The 15,951-nt window shown below is 39.6% G+C and overlaps 1 protein-coding gene and 1 long non-coding RNA gene across 8 annotated transcripts in view; one reads left to right on the forward strand and one right to left on the reverse strand.

Moving 5' to 3' along the window:
• Positions 1 to 15,951, reverse strand: part of LOC123321819 — a 93,791-nt gene that overhangs the window by 68,883 nt on the left and 8,957 nt on the right. The gene's annotated exons all lie outside the window — the stretch shown is intronic.
• The window catches only part of LOC123321755 (agrin-like), an 86,419-nt gene that overhangs the window by 67,368 nt on the left and 3,100 nt on the right, over positions 1 to 15,951 (forward strand). For all 7 annotated transcript variants that reach the window (XM_044909490.1, XM_044909491.1, XM_044909494.1 and 4 more), the window contains 18 exons: positions 2,673 to 2,909; positions 4,067 to 4,282; positions 5,158 to 5,355; positions 5,421 to 5,651; positions 6,862 to 6,962; positions 7,188 to 7,305; positions 8,920 to 9,159; positions 9,771 to 10,085; positions 10,650 to 10,802; positions 10,938 to 11,198; positions 11,259 to 11,405; positions 11,460 to 11,590; positions 11,649 to 11,757; positions 14,278 to 14,526; positions 14,628 to 14,807; positions 14,888 to 15,272; positions 15,326 to 15,505; positions 15,559 to 15,923. In XM_044909490.1, coding sequence (XP_044765425.1) covers positions 2,673 to 2,909; positions 4,067 to 4,282; positions 5,158 to 5,355; positions 5,421 to 5,651; positions 6,862 to 6,962; positions 7,188 to 7,305; positions 8,920 to 9,159; positions 9,771 to 10,085; positions 10,650 to 10,802; positions 10,938 to 11,198; positions 11,259 to 11,405; positions 11,460 to 11,590; positions 11,649 to 11,757; positions 14,278 to 14,526; positions 14,628 to 14,807; positions 14,888 to 15,272; positions 15,326 to 15,505; positions 15,559 to 15,923 — 3,816 coding nt within the window. The remainder of the gene's footprint in view (positions 1 to 2,672; positions 2,910 to 4,066; positions 4,283 to 5,157; positions 5,356 to 5,420; positions 5,652 to 6,861; positions 6,963 to 7,187; positions 7,306 to 8,919; positions 9,160 to 9,770; positions 10,086 to 10,649; positions 10,803 to 10,937; positions 11,199 to 11,258; positions 11,406 to 11,459; positions 11,591 to 11,648; positions 11,758 to 14,277; positions 14,527 to 14,627; positions 14,808 to 14,887; positions 15,273 to 15,325; positions 15,506 to 15,558; positions 15,924 to 15,951) is intronic.

A 15,951-nucleotide genomic window follows, 5' to 3' on the forward strand; every position in this document is an offset into this window, starting at 1 on the left:
TTTGACTTTACCACTTCAATATCGAATGGAACCATCAACAATATATGTTTCTTTATCCCAATAGCATCTTCAGGCGGGTGAAGGTAAATTGGTGGTTTACATTGCCACTTTGATAGCGAAACAAGTGTCGTGGTTAGATAACTCATATTGATGAAAATCATGTAATGCAGTGTTTAATTCTATCTGTGGGATACGGAAATGCTCGGTAACAAAATTCCAGATATTAACGAAATCATTAGGTTTCATACCCGGAATTCAGCAAAGCGTAGTGAAGTTTTATTATTACGTTGTATTATAATTATGATTGTTTGATAAAACAAATACATATGTATAAATAACAAAAGAGATTGTTTCACCCGAATAATATCACTTGTCGGATCGACATTTATGTAATATTCCACCAAATTGCGAATAATGAAATATATTGTTATTCAAATCACGATATATCGAAAAATCAACCTATTAGTGAAATATATAATGATAAAATATGGACATAGGATATCAAATATGAAATATCAATAGATAAAATATATGGGGGAGGAAACTATTGGTCAACGACACATGATGAAATTGGTGATCGCAATATTCTCAGGATTTGTCAACGTTCTGAACTATCCATTCATCCAAAATCTATTTTCCACATAGAGGGGAATTTTTCTACACTTAAAATCATTCTTTATAATTCATCAGCCACCCTGTGTATTCAATAAACTTGGGAAAATCTTAAACGTTAGGATGATAGATGTCTGCAGTTGCGGGCTCTCAGTCCATTGCGTAGGTAGGGGACTATGACTCTTCATCTGCCAAATAGTCACCACGGGAACACGATGTAGAAAATTGCGGCTAGGTGACGTAGAAAATATGCATGCAATTTGAACAAAGCCCTAAATCAGGCGGTACATGGAAACAAAGAGCCGTTATCCATCTTGAGTGTTCCTTGCCGCAGGTGCTCTCTATTTCTGGCTGTATTAGATGCAGTAATAATTCTCACATATTCATTCGTTTAGGGTCCAAGGTAAGAAGCATTGAAGAATGCCCTAGGGTGGTGGGCAATGAATCTATTGCTAAAAATGGATGAGGATACCCTGTGCGTGCCTTATCTTACAAACTTTTACGTTTAGATCGTTCGGTATGAAATATTTCTGAATATCTTGAATTTTTTACAGAATCCAATAAATTGTTCATTCCAGTCAGTCGTTTGGGCCTCTCTGCACCGCAACTATTGCTTTAGTACTTTTGCATACCACTACATCGTCTCTCAGGGAGTAATTTCTTTTACAAACTTGCAATAAAATAAGTTTTCTCTTGTTCTATGTCATGCCTGCTCCTTGGAAAATGCAGCATGGTGCTGAGCTTTTCTTACTCTTGTGATATTTTTCCGGTGCTTGAAGTGTTAAAAGATTTTTTTCAAAAAGGAATAATAGAACCTTCATTCACGAAATTCCTTCCTCATTCTCCTTAATTTTAAGGATCATAAGTTTGGCCAACCTATAGCCGGAAACATGCTCTGGTATATTAGGAGTGGATCCGTTACCACGCTGCAATATTTGCCCAGTAAACAAAATCCGAACCCCCGGTTAACTTTAATAATCTTCCTCTTCCAATCGTACCGCCAAGCATAATATTGCCGCTTAGAGTGAATTAAATACTTTGAATTTATTTACTTGGCTTCGAAGGTGTTCCTGGACTTGTGTATCCCAAATCTGGTCCTCCTTTGAATAAATACGGCAAGCATTTTATCGCTCAGGTTTTTTCACGCGATATAATTCGAGTACGGGACTTGGAGTTGTCATCGCTAGTCATTATTGAATGGATTTGAAGTATGAGCAGAAAAATTTGCATTATTTTCATTTCGCTGAACTCGCTACAGATCATCATTCACATATTGTAGAAAAAAAGATGCTATTGAATGTAGACAAAATTGATATTTTCCGTTTTCCTTTATACTTCTAAAAAAAATCAGACAGCGTGGCCGGTGAAAATTTGAATACAAAACGCCAGAAATCATGCTATGAGTTTTCAGAGATATTGATGATGAGGGATTCGATGATGGAGGTGTGCAGACTACAATGAAAAACGAAAATACTTGAATTCCACTGGTCAGATAACTTGAAAGCGAAAATTTTACGGTAGGTTTGAACAATATCGAGGGTAATGGAGGTTCGCAAATGCTTGCTTTGTAAATATTCGTTTATGGCATCACGTTTCTCTGAATAGGCTGACTTTTTACTGTTCCTTAGGTTTTTACGTGTGGATGACAAACTTTCTCGCCGATATGAGCATTCCCTTGGCCGTGGATAACCTCAGTTCTAGACAATTTCAGTTCAAGCGAGGTGTTCTCAGGGCTGAGTATTACCACCTACGCTTTTTTGGTTCCATCCAAAACCAAATCTCCTACTTTGTGACTGAAAGAATTATGTTCACTTTCATCAGCGAAAGATAATTCATATATTCCGTTTTACCACATCCATTTTCGAATGGAATCCACTTGGGAGTGGATGGGTCAACAAAACAAGTTGCAATTCAACTACCAGAAAACACAAATAATAGCGTTTTCCAATAATTTCAATGAATATTCACTTTGGTCCTTAGAAGTTCGGTCAACATAATATACCGACCAACCAAACATACCAGCACATTCGCCATTTTGCAAAATTTCTTTTTCTTTCCAGAACAAAACGATCCTTGTCGTGACAAAGTATGTCAGTTCGGGTCCAAGTGTGTAGTACTACCAGATGGTCGTAATACGAGCTGCGTTTGTCCAACCACATGTCCAAATTATGGGGATCATGTTACATCTAGACCTGTTTGTGGATCAGATGGCGTTACTTACACCAACCAATGCGAGTTACAACAGGCTGCATGTTTAGCTAAAACTAATATCACCATTAAATTCTCAGGAAAGTGTGGTGAGTGAAAGAAGACCTGCCTAGCTCCATAGCTACCATTAACTCATACCATCTATATTTTGAAATGAGATCAAATATGACTATTAATATTGGAGGTATGTTACTGCTCGATGCAAATAGTGAAGATTCAAAACTCTTCAAGTCGATATTCCCAAGTACATACAAATGTAACCGAAGCGTTTGATCAGCCTGTAATACGATACGCTACTTCTAGTTACAACTCCAGTACAAAATACGTGTGAAAGGTAATCGGAGCTCATCTTCCTCTTAATGGGGTAAGAGTAGACCAATCGGGGCCTCGGATTCAATCCAATCAACATTAAATATTCAATGAGGGAAACATTGCGTTGAATTAAAAGCATACGGTCACATTATTTCTGCTCGTACAAATTAAACAGTTAAATTCCGACATCAAATTGATTATATAGCTCGGATATCCGTATGGAACGTTTATAGCGTGGCCTGTCGAAGGTATCGATTACGGTTCCTTGGAACGGCATCAGATGACCGCAATCTCGAGATATGTCAGATTGATGCACCTCCTAATCGTCTGTTTCGAAGGTGCCATTTGCGACCCCTCGTACTGTGTCTGATCAGTTACAATTTACCCTTTGGGATTTGGGTAATTTACAGCAATCGTCATTTCAGCTCGTTGGATGAAGATCTGATCGATCCATTTGATATACATTTCCTTGAGGTTACAGGTTCATCTGCAATGAACGATAAGTATACCGACAGGCCTACCATATTACCGCCAGGATAGGTAGCACAACAAATTCTACAATAGGTACACCAAAGTACACTGTAGTAGAATCTGCTTCAACTGGAAGAGTGGTCCCATCGTGTCAGTTATAATTTGTTACCCAAAAATCACAGATCTCTAGAAGAGTGTTTCATTTTTCCAACGTCGGCGATGTCATACTGAAGTCAGAAGCTGAAGAGGCAATAAATTGGTAACGGTGTGTTATGATACACCGCCTTCACCTCAGGATAATATTATCTTCTCCAGCAAGTAGCGTAACAATCAGAACATGGATTCAGTAATCCCATCCCAAATTGAATATTCTGATTCCTTTCACTCGGAATCTACGTTTAATAACCTCCGCACCAGACCGTAACGTCACTTATGTTTGATATTTGTCAAATTGCCGTTTCAGATCCATGCTCCGGGGTAAAGTGTACGGAGCCCGAGATATGCCAGCTGGATTCGCACCGGAACCCGATTTGTCGATGCGGAGATACGTGCCCCTTGGAGTTTACCCCGGTCTGCGGATCCGACGGAAAAACATACTCCAATGAATGCACTCTACGCCAAGAAGCCTGCAGAAGAAGGAAATCCTTGAATATAATATATAGAGGAAAATGCAGTTCAGGTAACTTTCCTACAACAAATCACCTTTCCATTCCTCCTGTTGGAGGAAAATTTGTCTCAGATGCAGAATGTAAACGTACAGTTACGCGCATAAGTAAGTAGCGTTGCGGACTCGTTTCATATTTCCTTTGGAAAACATGAATAAGGGACGATCTTTGCCTTCTTCAGCTATCCTCCACATTCAATTGAATATAAAGGCCATCAATCCAAGCTCCCAAGAAATTTCATTAATATGTGACTCGGAAAGAGTGAAGGTTTCAATGGAATATTATTTTTCATTCGGAAACCTCAATGAAAATTCAACTCTCAAAGAAAACGGAGTAATGGTCTTGCTGAACTATTGGGCACAAATTTTGAATTATTCATTGCGTTAATCAGAAGATACAATGTTGCGAACCCTCTATTGTCGTGCATCAAACAAGCAGGAAATTGATATCTGAAAAGCCCCAATTCTCGACAAAGCATATATCATGAATCAAGTATGTATTAAGCTACGTGTCAAATTAGTTTCCTCTAGTTACGAATACTCCTGGATCAACTCCATCGCTATAATCAATGGTGCGATATCGCGATGTCATATTCCATCATTTTATAACTGCGCTTTATAACAGCAGATGTACTCAGATCAAATCGAGAAACACTATTATGGTATTTGAAGAATATATCTTGCTGGAGGCAAGATCTACCTGAACCCTACTGCACACTGCCCTTTCACATAAAAAATAAGGTATCACAGGCTGCAGTTCGTGAAGACAAACCTTATCCTCCAGGTGACCCCGATTGTAGATTACAATCTGCCTCATTATCGAGTGGGGGAAAAATATTTTCAGAATTTAATATTTCCCTCATCTTTTTAATTGCTCATCCGTTTTGTAGGCATAAATCCATGTGCAAGTGTCATCTGCAGTTTCGGAGAGGAATGCACGATAAATAAATTCGGCATAGCCCATTGCGAATGCCCCCAAAACTGTGAACCAGTTATGAGACCTGTGTGTTCGAAAGGGGGTAGGACATTTCCCTCAGAGTGCGAAATGCACAGATATGCCTGCTCAAGCCGCACTCCGATTGAAATAGGTGCGTAACAGATTCTTCTTCCCCAAATTATGTTCGAGTAAGCGCAAACATATGTTTTTTTTTAGCTTATCGAGGTGTATGCGGCGAGAAGGGGCCATGTTCGGAACACCTTTGCCAATACGGATCCACTTGCGTTGAGAAATCTGGCCAAGCTTATTGTGAGTGTCCAGTGTGTCCGGCCGAATTTGCGCCAGTTTGCGGATCGGACGGAATATCTTACGGAAACGAGTGCAAGCTTCGTCTAGAGGGCTGCAAACACCGAAGAGATATAAGGGTGCTTTACGATGGTCCATGCAGTAAGTGGAATTTGAAATACTGGTCTTTTCAGTCCCGTCCTACTAAGTTTCTGAGTTCAACACATTCTTTAATATCAGCATATTAGGAAAAAAAAGTAAATTTTGATGAGCATCAAGCGTGGTTCCGAGAGGGTCGAGCAACTAAGGAAAGATGCTAAGGCACCGAAAAGCATATATTATAATACCTTCAGATTATCTCAAACTCCGATTTCTCGTCGAAATACTCCGATTATTTTTTAGCCATCACTGTAATCCTTTCAACATAAAATCGCTAAATTGAAAATTTCGGGAAATATTTGGATATCCCCCCGAAGGAATATTTTCTTGGAGCAGATTGGGTTCGTAGTCTTAACGTGAAGTTCAATTAAGGGGAGGAATGTTGGATTGCTTCTTTAATTTGATGGATATTCGATTTTTCTACGAAATTTTCTTCTCGATTATCGATTTGATGGAGAATTTTCGAGGAAACAGTAACTTCGGCTCACGACTATCAGGAAGTGCAATCTCCTCATTTCGAATATCAGACATATACACTACCTACTTGGAAAATTCAGATAAGAATTAGAAGAAGAGAAATCTTCCACTTGGGATTTTTATTCTTCTGTCACTTCAGAAACTCGATACACTTCCAGGAAGGGAAGCGAAAAACGAATTAATATGAATCAGTCGCCCCAAAAGTTGAAAAGGCTTTTAGAGGGAATCAAGCCACTTTTGTTTTCGACGTTTCTACTCCGTTCAAGCATTTCTTCGGGACAACTTTAAACATCGGCCGAGTATTGAGAAGGAGTTTGATTTGTAATTCGAAGTGAAAGCCGGATTTTCACCTTCTTTTCGGGACATTTCGGTGTTTATTCCAGTGGAATAAGTGTTTATGGGATCGTCGGATTGAATCGAAAATCAACAGTGTTGGAAAATTATGTTTTTGCAATAAGTTGCTTCTCTCTAAATGTATTGATATTCACTTTATGACTTTCATTCTTAAAAGAAAATAGCGAAAATATAACAGCAAGTCGTCAAGCTAGCTACCATCAAGAGCTCTACTACAGTAGTGCAAAAAATTCCATGCCGACCTACAGAACTGGGGACCTAAGTCTCAACAAAAGCTGAATGAATAAATACTTCGGATTGCATTAACTTCCTACGCCGATTCGATTATTTCTAAATGACCCTCAAGTTCCTCAACCTATTACTCGATTTTGAACATTTTCAGATGGTTGCGAGAAAAAACCCTGCGACTTTTATTCGATCTGTGAGTCAGATGGGACATCAGAAGGCAAATGTATTTGTCCAAAAACATGTACAGATCCTAAGGTTAGTCCAAAACTTCAGCATTTCGGAGTATAGAGCTAGTGATTTATTGTCGCGATTTAAATAGTCCCTTAAAATAAATAGTCATTCATTTGAATGTTTTAATTGTCTGCCAAGGGAGTTTATATGAATGGTAGTTTTTTTTATTGAATTTCCTCGCATCCGGTAGGCGTAATTTGAAGATCCATACATAAAGGTGCATTAGTAATTTAACCGGGCCGATTTCAGCTGAATAATGGAACCGTTTGCGGCACAGACGGGCTGACATATTCCAGCGAGTGCGAGCTTAGGCTCACTTCTTGTAAGCTGCAGCAATTCATCCTGCTAGCATACAAAGGGACCTGTGGTAAGTCTTTTCATTTCTAATTATCTCAATGACGCTAAATTATTATCCGCTTGTATAATCTAATGGGTGATTAAGTTTTTATTGTCCTCCGAGCTCCTGATCGATTGCAAGAATCCCGTACCTTGGAACGCTGCATGCGGATATGCAATCAAAACAGTTAGACAAAAGCGGTTTGCCCTGGTGACACGATTCAAAAGGATTTCACATCTGTCTCATTCTTAGTAGATGTGATCCCATTTTCTTTCTGTAATGATTATTCGTCTTTCTGGGATAGTCCTTCCTTGATTAATAGAAATTCCCACATAAATAGGTACATGTGATGGTGTGTGACATGTCTGCCATGGGTCTACCCAAGAGCAAATTATATCCTTGATGCGAGCACGATTGTACCTTTCATTATTTTGTCTTTATTTTCTGCTCTACTTTGAACTGAAAAAAGTTTATATGATTTTCACAAGAACGACTTGTTAAACCACATCGCTATCACAATAGCATCTTGTGGTGGATGGTAATCTGTTCCACATCGAAGAAAATCATCGGGTTGGTCATCCTTATTGGTGAAAATTTGGTTTTCCACATTCCTCAAATGTATCCATTTATTCTGGATTAATCGAAATGGAAAATTGGCAGCAATTTCATATTTCATCTTAATCGAGTAATATCGTTAGCTGGAATGATGTGAAAGGCTTGCGGCAAACCCTACCACTTGGAATACTCGGAGCCATCGATCAGGTCCGTTGTTTCTCAATTTATTTCATTTCCATGTAGTCGCGGTTTACCCAATTTCCATATGTCAATAGAAAGTTTGAAACTTTGTCGGTTAGTTCGAGTGCGGATCAACCAATGTCTAACTTCCATACATTTCAATTGTGAACGAGTAAACAATGATCCTCCAGCAGAACGTAGACAAATTAGTAATCCAGATAGGATAATTTTAAGTTCAAATGTTTTCCTTTGCTCCAAACAATGTAGGTCTAACTGAATGATGAGAAAGAAACCTCGAACCACTGGCTGGTTTTTTCAAATGAAATTTGTTAATCAATTTTACTGAGAGCCGGCCATAATCACTTCAAAATCCAGCTGAAAAGAGCCGGGGAATTAAAATTTTCAGGATCGATTGACGCTCGATGGTTTCGGAGTTTTCTATTTCGAAATCCGAAATCTAATCGTCATTGCCGTCAAGCAATCATATTTTTTCTCCTTCATTCCATTTTCGAAGAACTTTTACAGCTTTTCCAACCCCATTCCTTGTTTAGAAAGATGGTGCTCTTGTTCTGTTTGTCACGGAATGCTGTTCGCAAATGAGAAGAAATCGCTCTTGGGATGTAGAGCGATATTGAGGAATTTCGATTGTGTCAAATACGTTGTTGTTTACGATCTTCTCCAGCTTTGTGGTTTATGCCGTTCTAAATTTAATATACGTGAGCGATTTCCATAATTTATCGGCATATCCTTCAGTCAATATTGAAGCGAGATCAGAGCACATAACAAAACTTTCTGTTTTCCCTTTTATCAAATCGAAATCCTGTTGACATGGCGAATTTATCGTGTCAGTTTTAAGCAATTTATTCTCGTAAATCTGTCGTTCGTCATTCCACTTTTGTGTGATTTCAGATTTATGCGGGGGTGTAAAATGTAAATATGGAGCCCGTTGCGAGGCAGGTAACTGCGTGTGCCCAACAAATTGTGAGGGCTCTGGAGTCGAGCCAGTGTGTGCTTCTAATATGATGACATTCCCTAACGAATGTGAATTGCAGAAAGCGACGTGTTTAGACAACGACAACTCACCCCAGCTAACTGTGGTTTTTTACGGCGACTGTCGCGAAAGATTTTCAGTAGAAGGCACGTACAACGGTAAGTTGCCTTTTGCTTTTTTCCTTTCCAATTGGAGGGTTTCCGTCAAGGGGAATAAGAAGTCGATTTTTTCTGAGTATATGCATACATGAGTGCGGAGATTGGAATTCCAGGAAGATGTGTTTATTCGTTGTGAAGTTCGAAATTTTCGAATAAAAATTCACCTTCTTTATTTTACTCAATAGATCGATGACAGGAGAAACAAGATTAGTTTTCATGTTACGTAGAATAGATTGAAAGGTCGCGTTGGTGCACGAGTCTTCTGTTTTATTTCAGTCGAAATGGCCCGAGAATGTACAACATAAAGAAATGTTATTATCTAGATTCAGCTTAAACTCCGAACTGTTCGGTTAGCCTTCTACGTGATATATCTCTCTCGTGAATTGACGGCTTCGAAGTCGTATTGAACTTCCAGAATAGATAAGAATGCACAATAGAGGACAAATCCACATTTCTTTCAACATTTTCGAATAGTATTATTGTAGAGGCAGCGCCTTTCCAATCTCACTAATCAATTTCCTCAAAAAAAACTCATTTTCCGACTGTCGCAGAAATATTCACCTCATTCGTACAATGCATGCACAACAAACGGAAAAACCTTGCCTTTTCAGCAACTTCGCCGCCTCATACCGTAGCTGTGACAACTGAAACCGGCAGGTCGAACGAAACAGACGTTTTCAATGCGAATGCGGAAAAAGAGGCCTGCAAAGACATACATTGCGATTTCGATGCCACCTGCGAGTTGGGTAAGGAAAATTTTCCAAGGTGCACTTGTCAGTTCGATTGTGCCGCCGCTGAGCTCCAGTCACCGCCGAAACCGATATGCGCCTCTGATCACAGAATTTACCCCTCGCTTTGTGCCATGAAAATGGAAGCTTGTCAGAGCCAGAAGGAGCTCAGACTGAGACCTTTGGAACTCTGTCAAGGTGAGTATGATCCGTCAGGATGAAAGTTTGTTAAAACTTGAGCAAAACGTGATTGCGTTTCATTGAAAACGTCATAAACAGATCCCTATTTCACCTATATCCACGAAATACATATATGTATAATTTAGTGCCTCAGGTAAGGTAACTATAACTGGAGCATGCTCGTATGCTCCCTTCAACCTGAAATTAAGTATCAAGAAACGATCTCTATCTAATTCAGCAACTTAAACCATAAATTAATCAAAATAATCGATCATCTAAGTCAGAATCATTCAAAAGCATTTTAAGTCAACGAATTAAGAGTACCGGAAATTATAAAATTATTATTTTTTATACATACAAAATTTTACCATTGAAAAAAATCTCTTATCCGTTTTTTTACTCAAGGTCACATCACCCGATATTCTTTCCTTTGGAATTTATATTTTCGAAAACTATGTTCGAAATCAATTTTCTCGTAGGAAATGGGTTTTCAATTGGGGCAACTTGAATAGCGTACGTATGTTATTTCTTCGCTAAGAGCGCCATATATCGAACGGTATTAGCTCTAGTATCCATTTGCAGGAATGGAAGTTAAGCCCTGTGGGGGTGAAAAACCTCTCACAGACCTGCTAACAGGTAAAGAATTAGATTGTGGCAGTGGGCCAAGCAGAAAGGACTGCCCTTCTGGGAGTTATTGCCATCAAACTGTTAGATTCTCCAGATGCTGTCGCAAAGGTGAGTTGCATACCGTTTTGAATACGGGGCCTGGTCGGTATTATCAGAAACTGAACATGATTAAATAATTGTTGATTCTCGTTCTGAATCAGTCTGTTATCATGATCCCAACCGTTGTCTCGAAAAATCTCGCAGATAATCACTACTACGAGCAGACCTGTGTGAACAGTTGGTACGGCTGCTGCCCCAACAGCAATATACCTGCTCAAGGTCCTAACAACGCCGGTTGTCCAGCTTCGTGTGGTTGCAACAGACTCGGATCGTCCTCAGATAGTTGCATTCCTGGAACTACGAAATGTAAGTGCAGACCAGGCGTCGGCGGTGAGAAATGCGACAGATGCGAACCTGGTTACTGGGGATTACCAAAAATATCCTCTGGACACCTAGGATGCATACGTGAGTTCATTCTCGGTTATTAGTGAAAGACTGCCTTTCGTGATGCATGTAACCTTTCAGCTTGCGGCTGCTCAGCCTTTGGCTCCGTGAGAGAGGACTGTGAGCAGATGACAGGAAGGTGTGTTTGTCGTCCTGGTGTTCAAGGTCAGAAATGCACCGTTTGTACAAGCCACGATAAAGTCCTAGGACCGAATGGCTGTGTGTCTTGTGAGTTCATCAGACACATTGTTCAAGTTGGAAAATTTGATGATTTTTTTTCAGCTGACGTAGCTTCAGTTGTCGCCTCATCCTGCCGAGATTTGACATGTTATTTTGGAGCCACTTGCGTTGAAAAAAATGGGGCGGCCATCTGTGAATGCAACACTCGTTGTAAGTCGGACGAAAACGATCAGGTGATTATCCCAAAGTTATTTAATATCTTCCATGACTAATAAAAAAATTTCTCGATAGCCTGTTTGCGGCAGCGATGGTCAAACGTATCGTAGTGTGTGCCAGTTGAAACAGGTAGCGTGTAGAATGCAGAAAGACGTAGTTCTCCAAGCTTTTGGTGCATGTAAAGGTAAGTTCATTAGGGTTACATTGTACAATAATGTAATCGTTTAGTCGAACATTCGTATGCTCGGATTAGGTCACGCCTTAAACGTATACGCGGAAAGTGCGTAAGAAACTAAGCCGCCTCAGATAAAAAATTCAATTGCATGAAATAATTGCTAGTTCAATTATTTCATGATCCATGATGAATTGAACAGAAATCAATAATGTGTTAGACCCCCACCACCCATATATAGTGAATGGTTAAAACATCCTGAAATCGGAATTGCCGAGGCAACAAATCCTCGAGCATTTCCTGGATTTCACCTCAAACCTTTCGGAGAATGTTTCATTGTGATAACTTATTATGAACGAGATACCAGGTATCAATTTGATACCTCATTATAAGAAAAATTCCTAAATCTCGGTATGCTGAACTGTCAAGAATCGAATCGAGCTGACGAAATGCCTATATTTGAATCAACAAAACGATTGCTATACCTAGAAAAACGCCCCACCATCTGTAGACATATCTCAGCCCTAACAATTCATTCAAATCGTTGAACTTGGCCAGGTTTGAATTTCTAGGAGCTCTCTAATGGAGTGAGAAACGGGAGAAGAAAAGCAGGAATAGGTACGTAAATTATCGTTCCAGTTGAATGGATGCTGGGCCGGATTTTACAATTACAAGAGATTACATGAGAATACTCATAGTTATATGCCCTAATGGAACAAAGCTGAATCCTTCGTTCTTATTCGTCTTTGACTAGTGTACTCTTTCTTTAAAAATTTGATTTGTACCCTGAACCGATAGGTTTTTTCCAGTTGCGCAGACTGTTTGGATATATTTGTGATAGGTATTGAAATCACACGAAGTGTGCGTTATTTCCTCAGTTTTAACTGATATTATTATTGGTATTAAGAACAATAGGCGGTGACATCACAGGGAAAAATCAGCTAATTTAGTAGGTAGAGAAATCGATATCTGTGAGCGAACCGCTGCATCACGAGGGCCAGGCAAAATGTCAAACGAAAGACGAGTAACTAGCGTGTTCCCAGCAAATATCCTCGACCCGGAAGCCAGATCGGAAATAAGAAGAAAAAAACCTGAGAAATCGTGAACTTTGACGTTTACCAAACGCAAGATAGATTAATGATAGATAGAATAGGCAGAGTTCCAGAGTTTATCTTTGGAATAGGTGATAGGGTGGCGAAAAAAAAGAAAAACTGTATGTGTAATCTGCTTTGGAAAAATGAATGCGGAATGGGACATTCCGCCTTATTATGGGACGATGTTTTTTCACTTTTTCACTTCACTTTATTGAGTGAACTTGACTGAAAATAGAAAAAAATAACGAAGCTCGATATCATCCAACTATTATCAATGAAGTCTTCCATTCGATTTCAAAGCTAAATTAATTATTATTTTCCATCTTCCTTGCAACAACAGTCAAGTTCACTCAATTAAGAAGTGAAAGAACATCGTCCCATAATAATGAGGAATGTCCCACTCCGCGTTCATTTTTCCAAAGTAGATTACACATACAATTTTTCTGTTCTCTTTTTTCCGAACAAATATCTGCATCACCGTCCTCATCCATTCACGTATATCCATTTAACTAGAGGAACACGACCAACTTCATCCTTTAGTATCATATTTTACAAACTTTCGCGAGAGTTTTTCACCGGAATAATAGATTTATGCCGGCACGACAGTGCCTGCTGGATATTACGGAATATTTGTCGGGTACAAATAATTTCCTTCTTCATCTTCCCCTGTCTTTCTACGTTACAACCCGAAAAATATTAGGTTCCGAGATGTCCGCTGAATACTGAACGGATATGGAAGGTTTTCCGGAGTTCATTTTTTTTCGACAAAATTCGATTCAGTTCCCATGGGCTGTCGATTGGCTATATTAAGGTCGTGAAATCACTTGTTTCATTTCTAAATTAAGAAGAATTTGAGTGTATGAAATCTCAAGGCATAACGACGAGATTCATTCCCGTGTATTTGTAAAATTAAAAATATCTTAATTACAATTACTATTTTGAATATTTGAGATAACGATAGAAATTCTGCAATTACGAGCGAAATTATTCCATTCCACCCACGCTTTCTGTATACCCGCGCTTTCGACCCAAGCTTTCTACCCGCGCTTTCAACCCACGCTTTCTACCCGCGCTTTCGACCCAAGCTTTCTACCCGCGCTTTCAACCCACGCTTTCTACCCGCGCTTTCGACCCAAGCTTTCTAACCGCGCTTTTCACCCACGCTTTCTGCCCACGATATCACACACAAGTTCCACCCACGCTTTCAACCCGCGCTTTCCACCCACGCTTTCTACCCGTGCTCTCTACCCGCGCTTTCTACCCGCGCTTTCCACCCGCGCTTTCTACCTGCGCATTCCACTCGCACTTTCTACCCGCGCATTCCACCCACGCTTTCTACCCGCGCTCTATACCCGGGCTTTCTTTACTGTTCGAAAATCTATATCGTTTTTTATGATATTCAAAATCAACTAGAAATTTTAGTTATTCATTCTTTTAGATTCTGGTTTAGCAAGTACAGATGGACCAGCACATCATTACACTCCGCTACAATTCACGCAGCCGGATGAAGCAAACTCCCTTTCTAAATCTACCAGACATCTCCTTGCCCCGGATCCGAGGTATTACTACGAAAGAACTGGGTACTTCGGTAAACCCGCACAGGCTGTTTCTTATCCTGCAGAATTCGGACTGACGCCCTCCAAGTATAGACCACCAGGCAACCATAGGAATCTCTTTGACATAAACGGTATGACAAGTGAACGAATGAATTATTTGTAAGGCTTTGTCTCACTGTGATAACCGAACTGTAGTCGTAAATTGGTGTCTGATAAGATGATTTTTCCCTAGTTGATCGTTTTGATCCATCTTATCGTCCTACACCGGCAACTGTACATGTAATTGCAGCTCTTCTTGGTGACATATGTTCAGATGACTCCGATTGTATCATCATGAATAGTCACTGTGTTAAAGAAGCTTGTATTTGCAAACCAGATTTCGTTGAATCCAACGATAGGCAAGAGTGCTCTGGTGAGTACATTCTGATGACTTCCACCATTGCACACATATATATTTCTAGACAAAATTATAATCAGTGCCTCCTGTTTCAGAAAAAGATGCCAATTCTGTGGTGGATGAGCTTCAAGCATGCTCTTCCTTCCCTTGCCGTCATGAAGGCTCTTGTATAGACCTACCCGGTGGTACATACATTTGCGTTTGTCAAGCCAATTATACGGGAAATACTTGTGAAACTGAGGTAGAAATGGTCAACTACGATGTACCAGCATTCCATGGCCGTTCTTATATACAACTAAAACCTCTGAAGGCCTACTATAAACTCAGTATCGAGTTAGAATTCAAGTCCTACAGCCATAACGGTATACTCCTGTACAACCAGCAAAAATATGATGGTTCTGGAGATTTCGTATCCCTAGCTCTGATAAATGGACATGTTGAATTCAAATATGACTTGGGCAATGGTCCAGTTATCATAAGGTGAATTTTTTCGGTTGATGCACATTCAATTTGTAATAATCTTTCATTTCAAGGTCCATCAATAAGGTAAAGCTGATGAAATTCCATAAAATTGTTATTAAAAGATATCATCGTGACGGTCTCCTCAAACTGGATGATGAAGAGGACATAGGCGGTCAATCCAAGGGAAATTTGAAAGCTTTGGATCTGCTAGACGACACGTATCTAGGCTTCATTCCTACAAATTATTCACAGTGAGCGATCTTAATTTTTTGATATTATTCCATTGCTGATTTCTCTGTTTCAGGGTTTTCAAAAACATTGGAACTGATGAGGGCTTTCAAGGTTGTATAAGAAGATTCATGATAGGGAGGCACAATGTATATTTGCACGCTAACAGAGACGATAGAATTGTGAAAACGAAAAATTTATACGATTGCGACGAGAAACCTTGCAACGCGAATCCTTGCCTGAACGGTACTTGTGTGGATTTGGAGAATAATTTATTTAGTTGCAAATGCAATGACGGTTTCACTGGACGCGTCTGCAATAAATTCTTGAATACCTGTTTCTCTAATCCATGTTTTGAAGGCGCAACATGTTCAGAAATCGGTCAGGATGACTATATTTGTAAATGCCCACCTGAAAGGGCTGGTCATCGGTGCGAGATAGGTGAGCACTCATATTCAATTAAAAAAAG

This window comes from Coccinella septempunctata, chromosome X (genome assembly GCF_907165205.1).
Source record: "Coccinella septempunctata chromosome X, icCocSept1.1, whole genome shotgun sequence".
NCBI classification, from domain to species: domain Eukaryota; kingdom Metazoa; phylum Arthropoda; class Insecta; order Coleoptera; family Coccinellidae; genus Coccinella; species Coccinella septempunctata.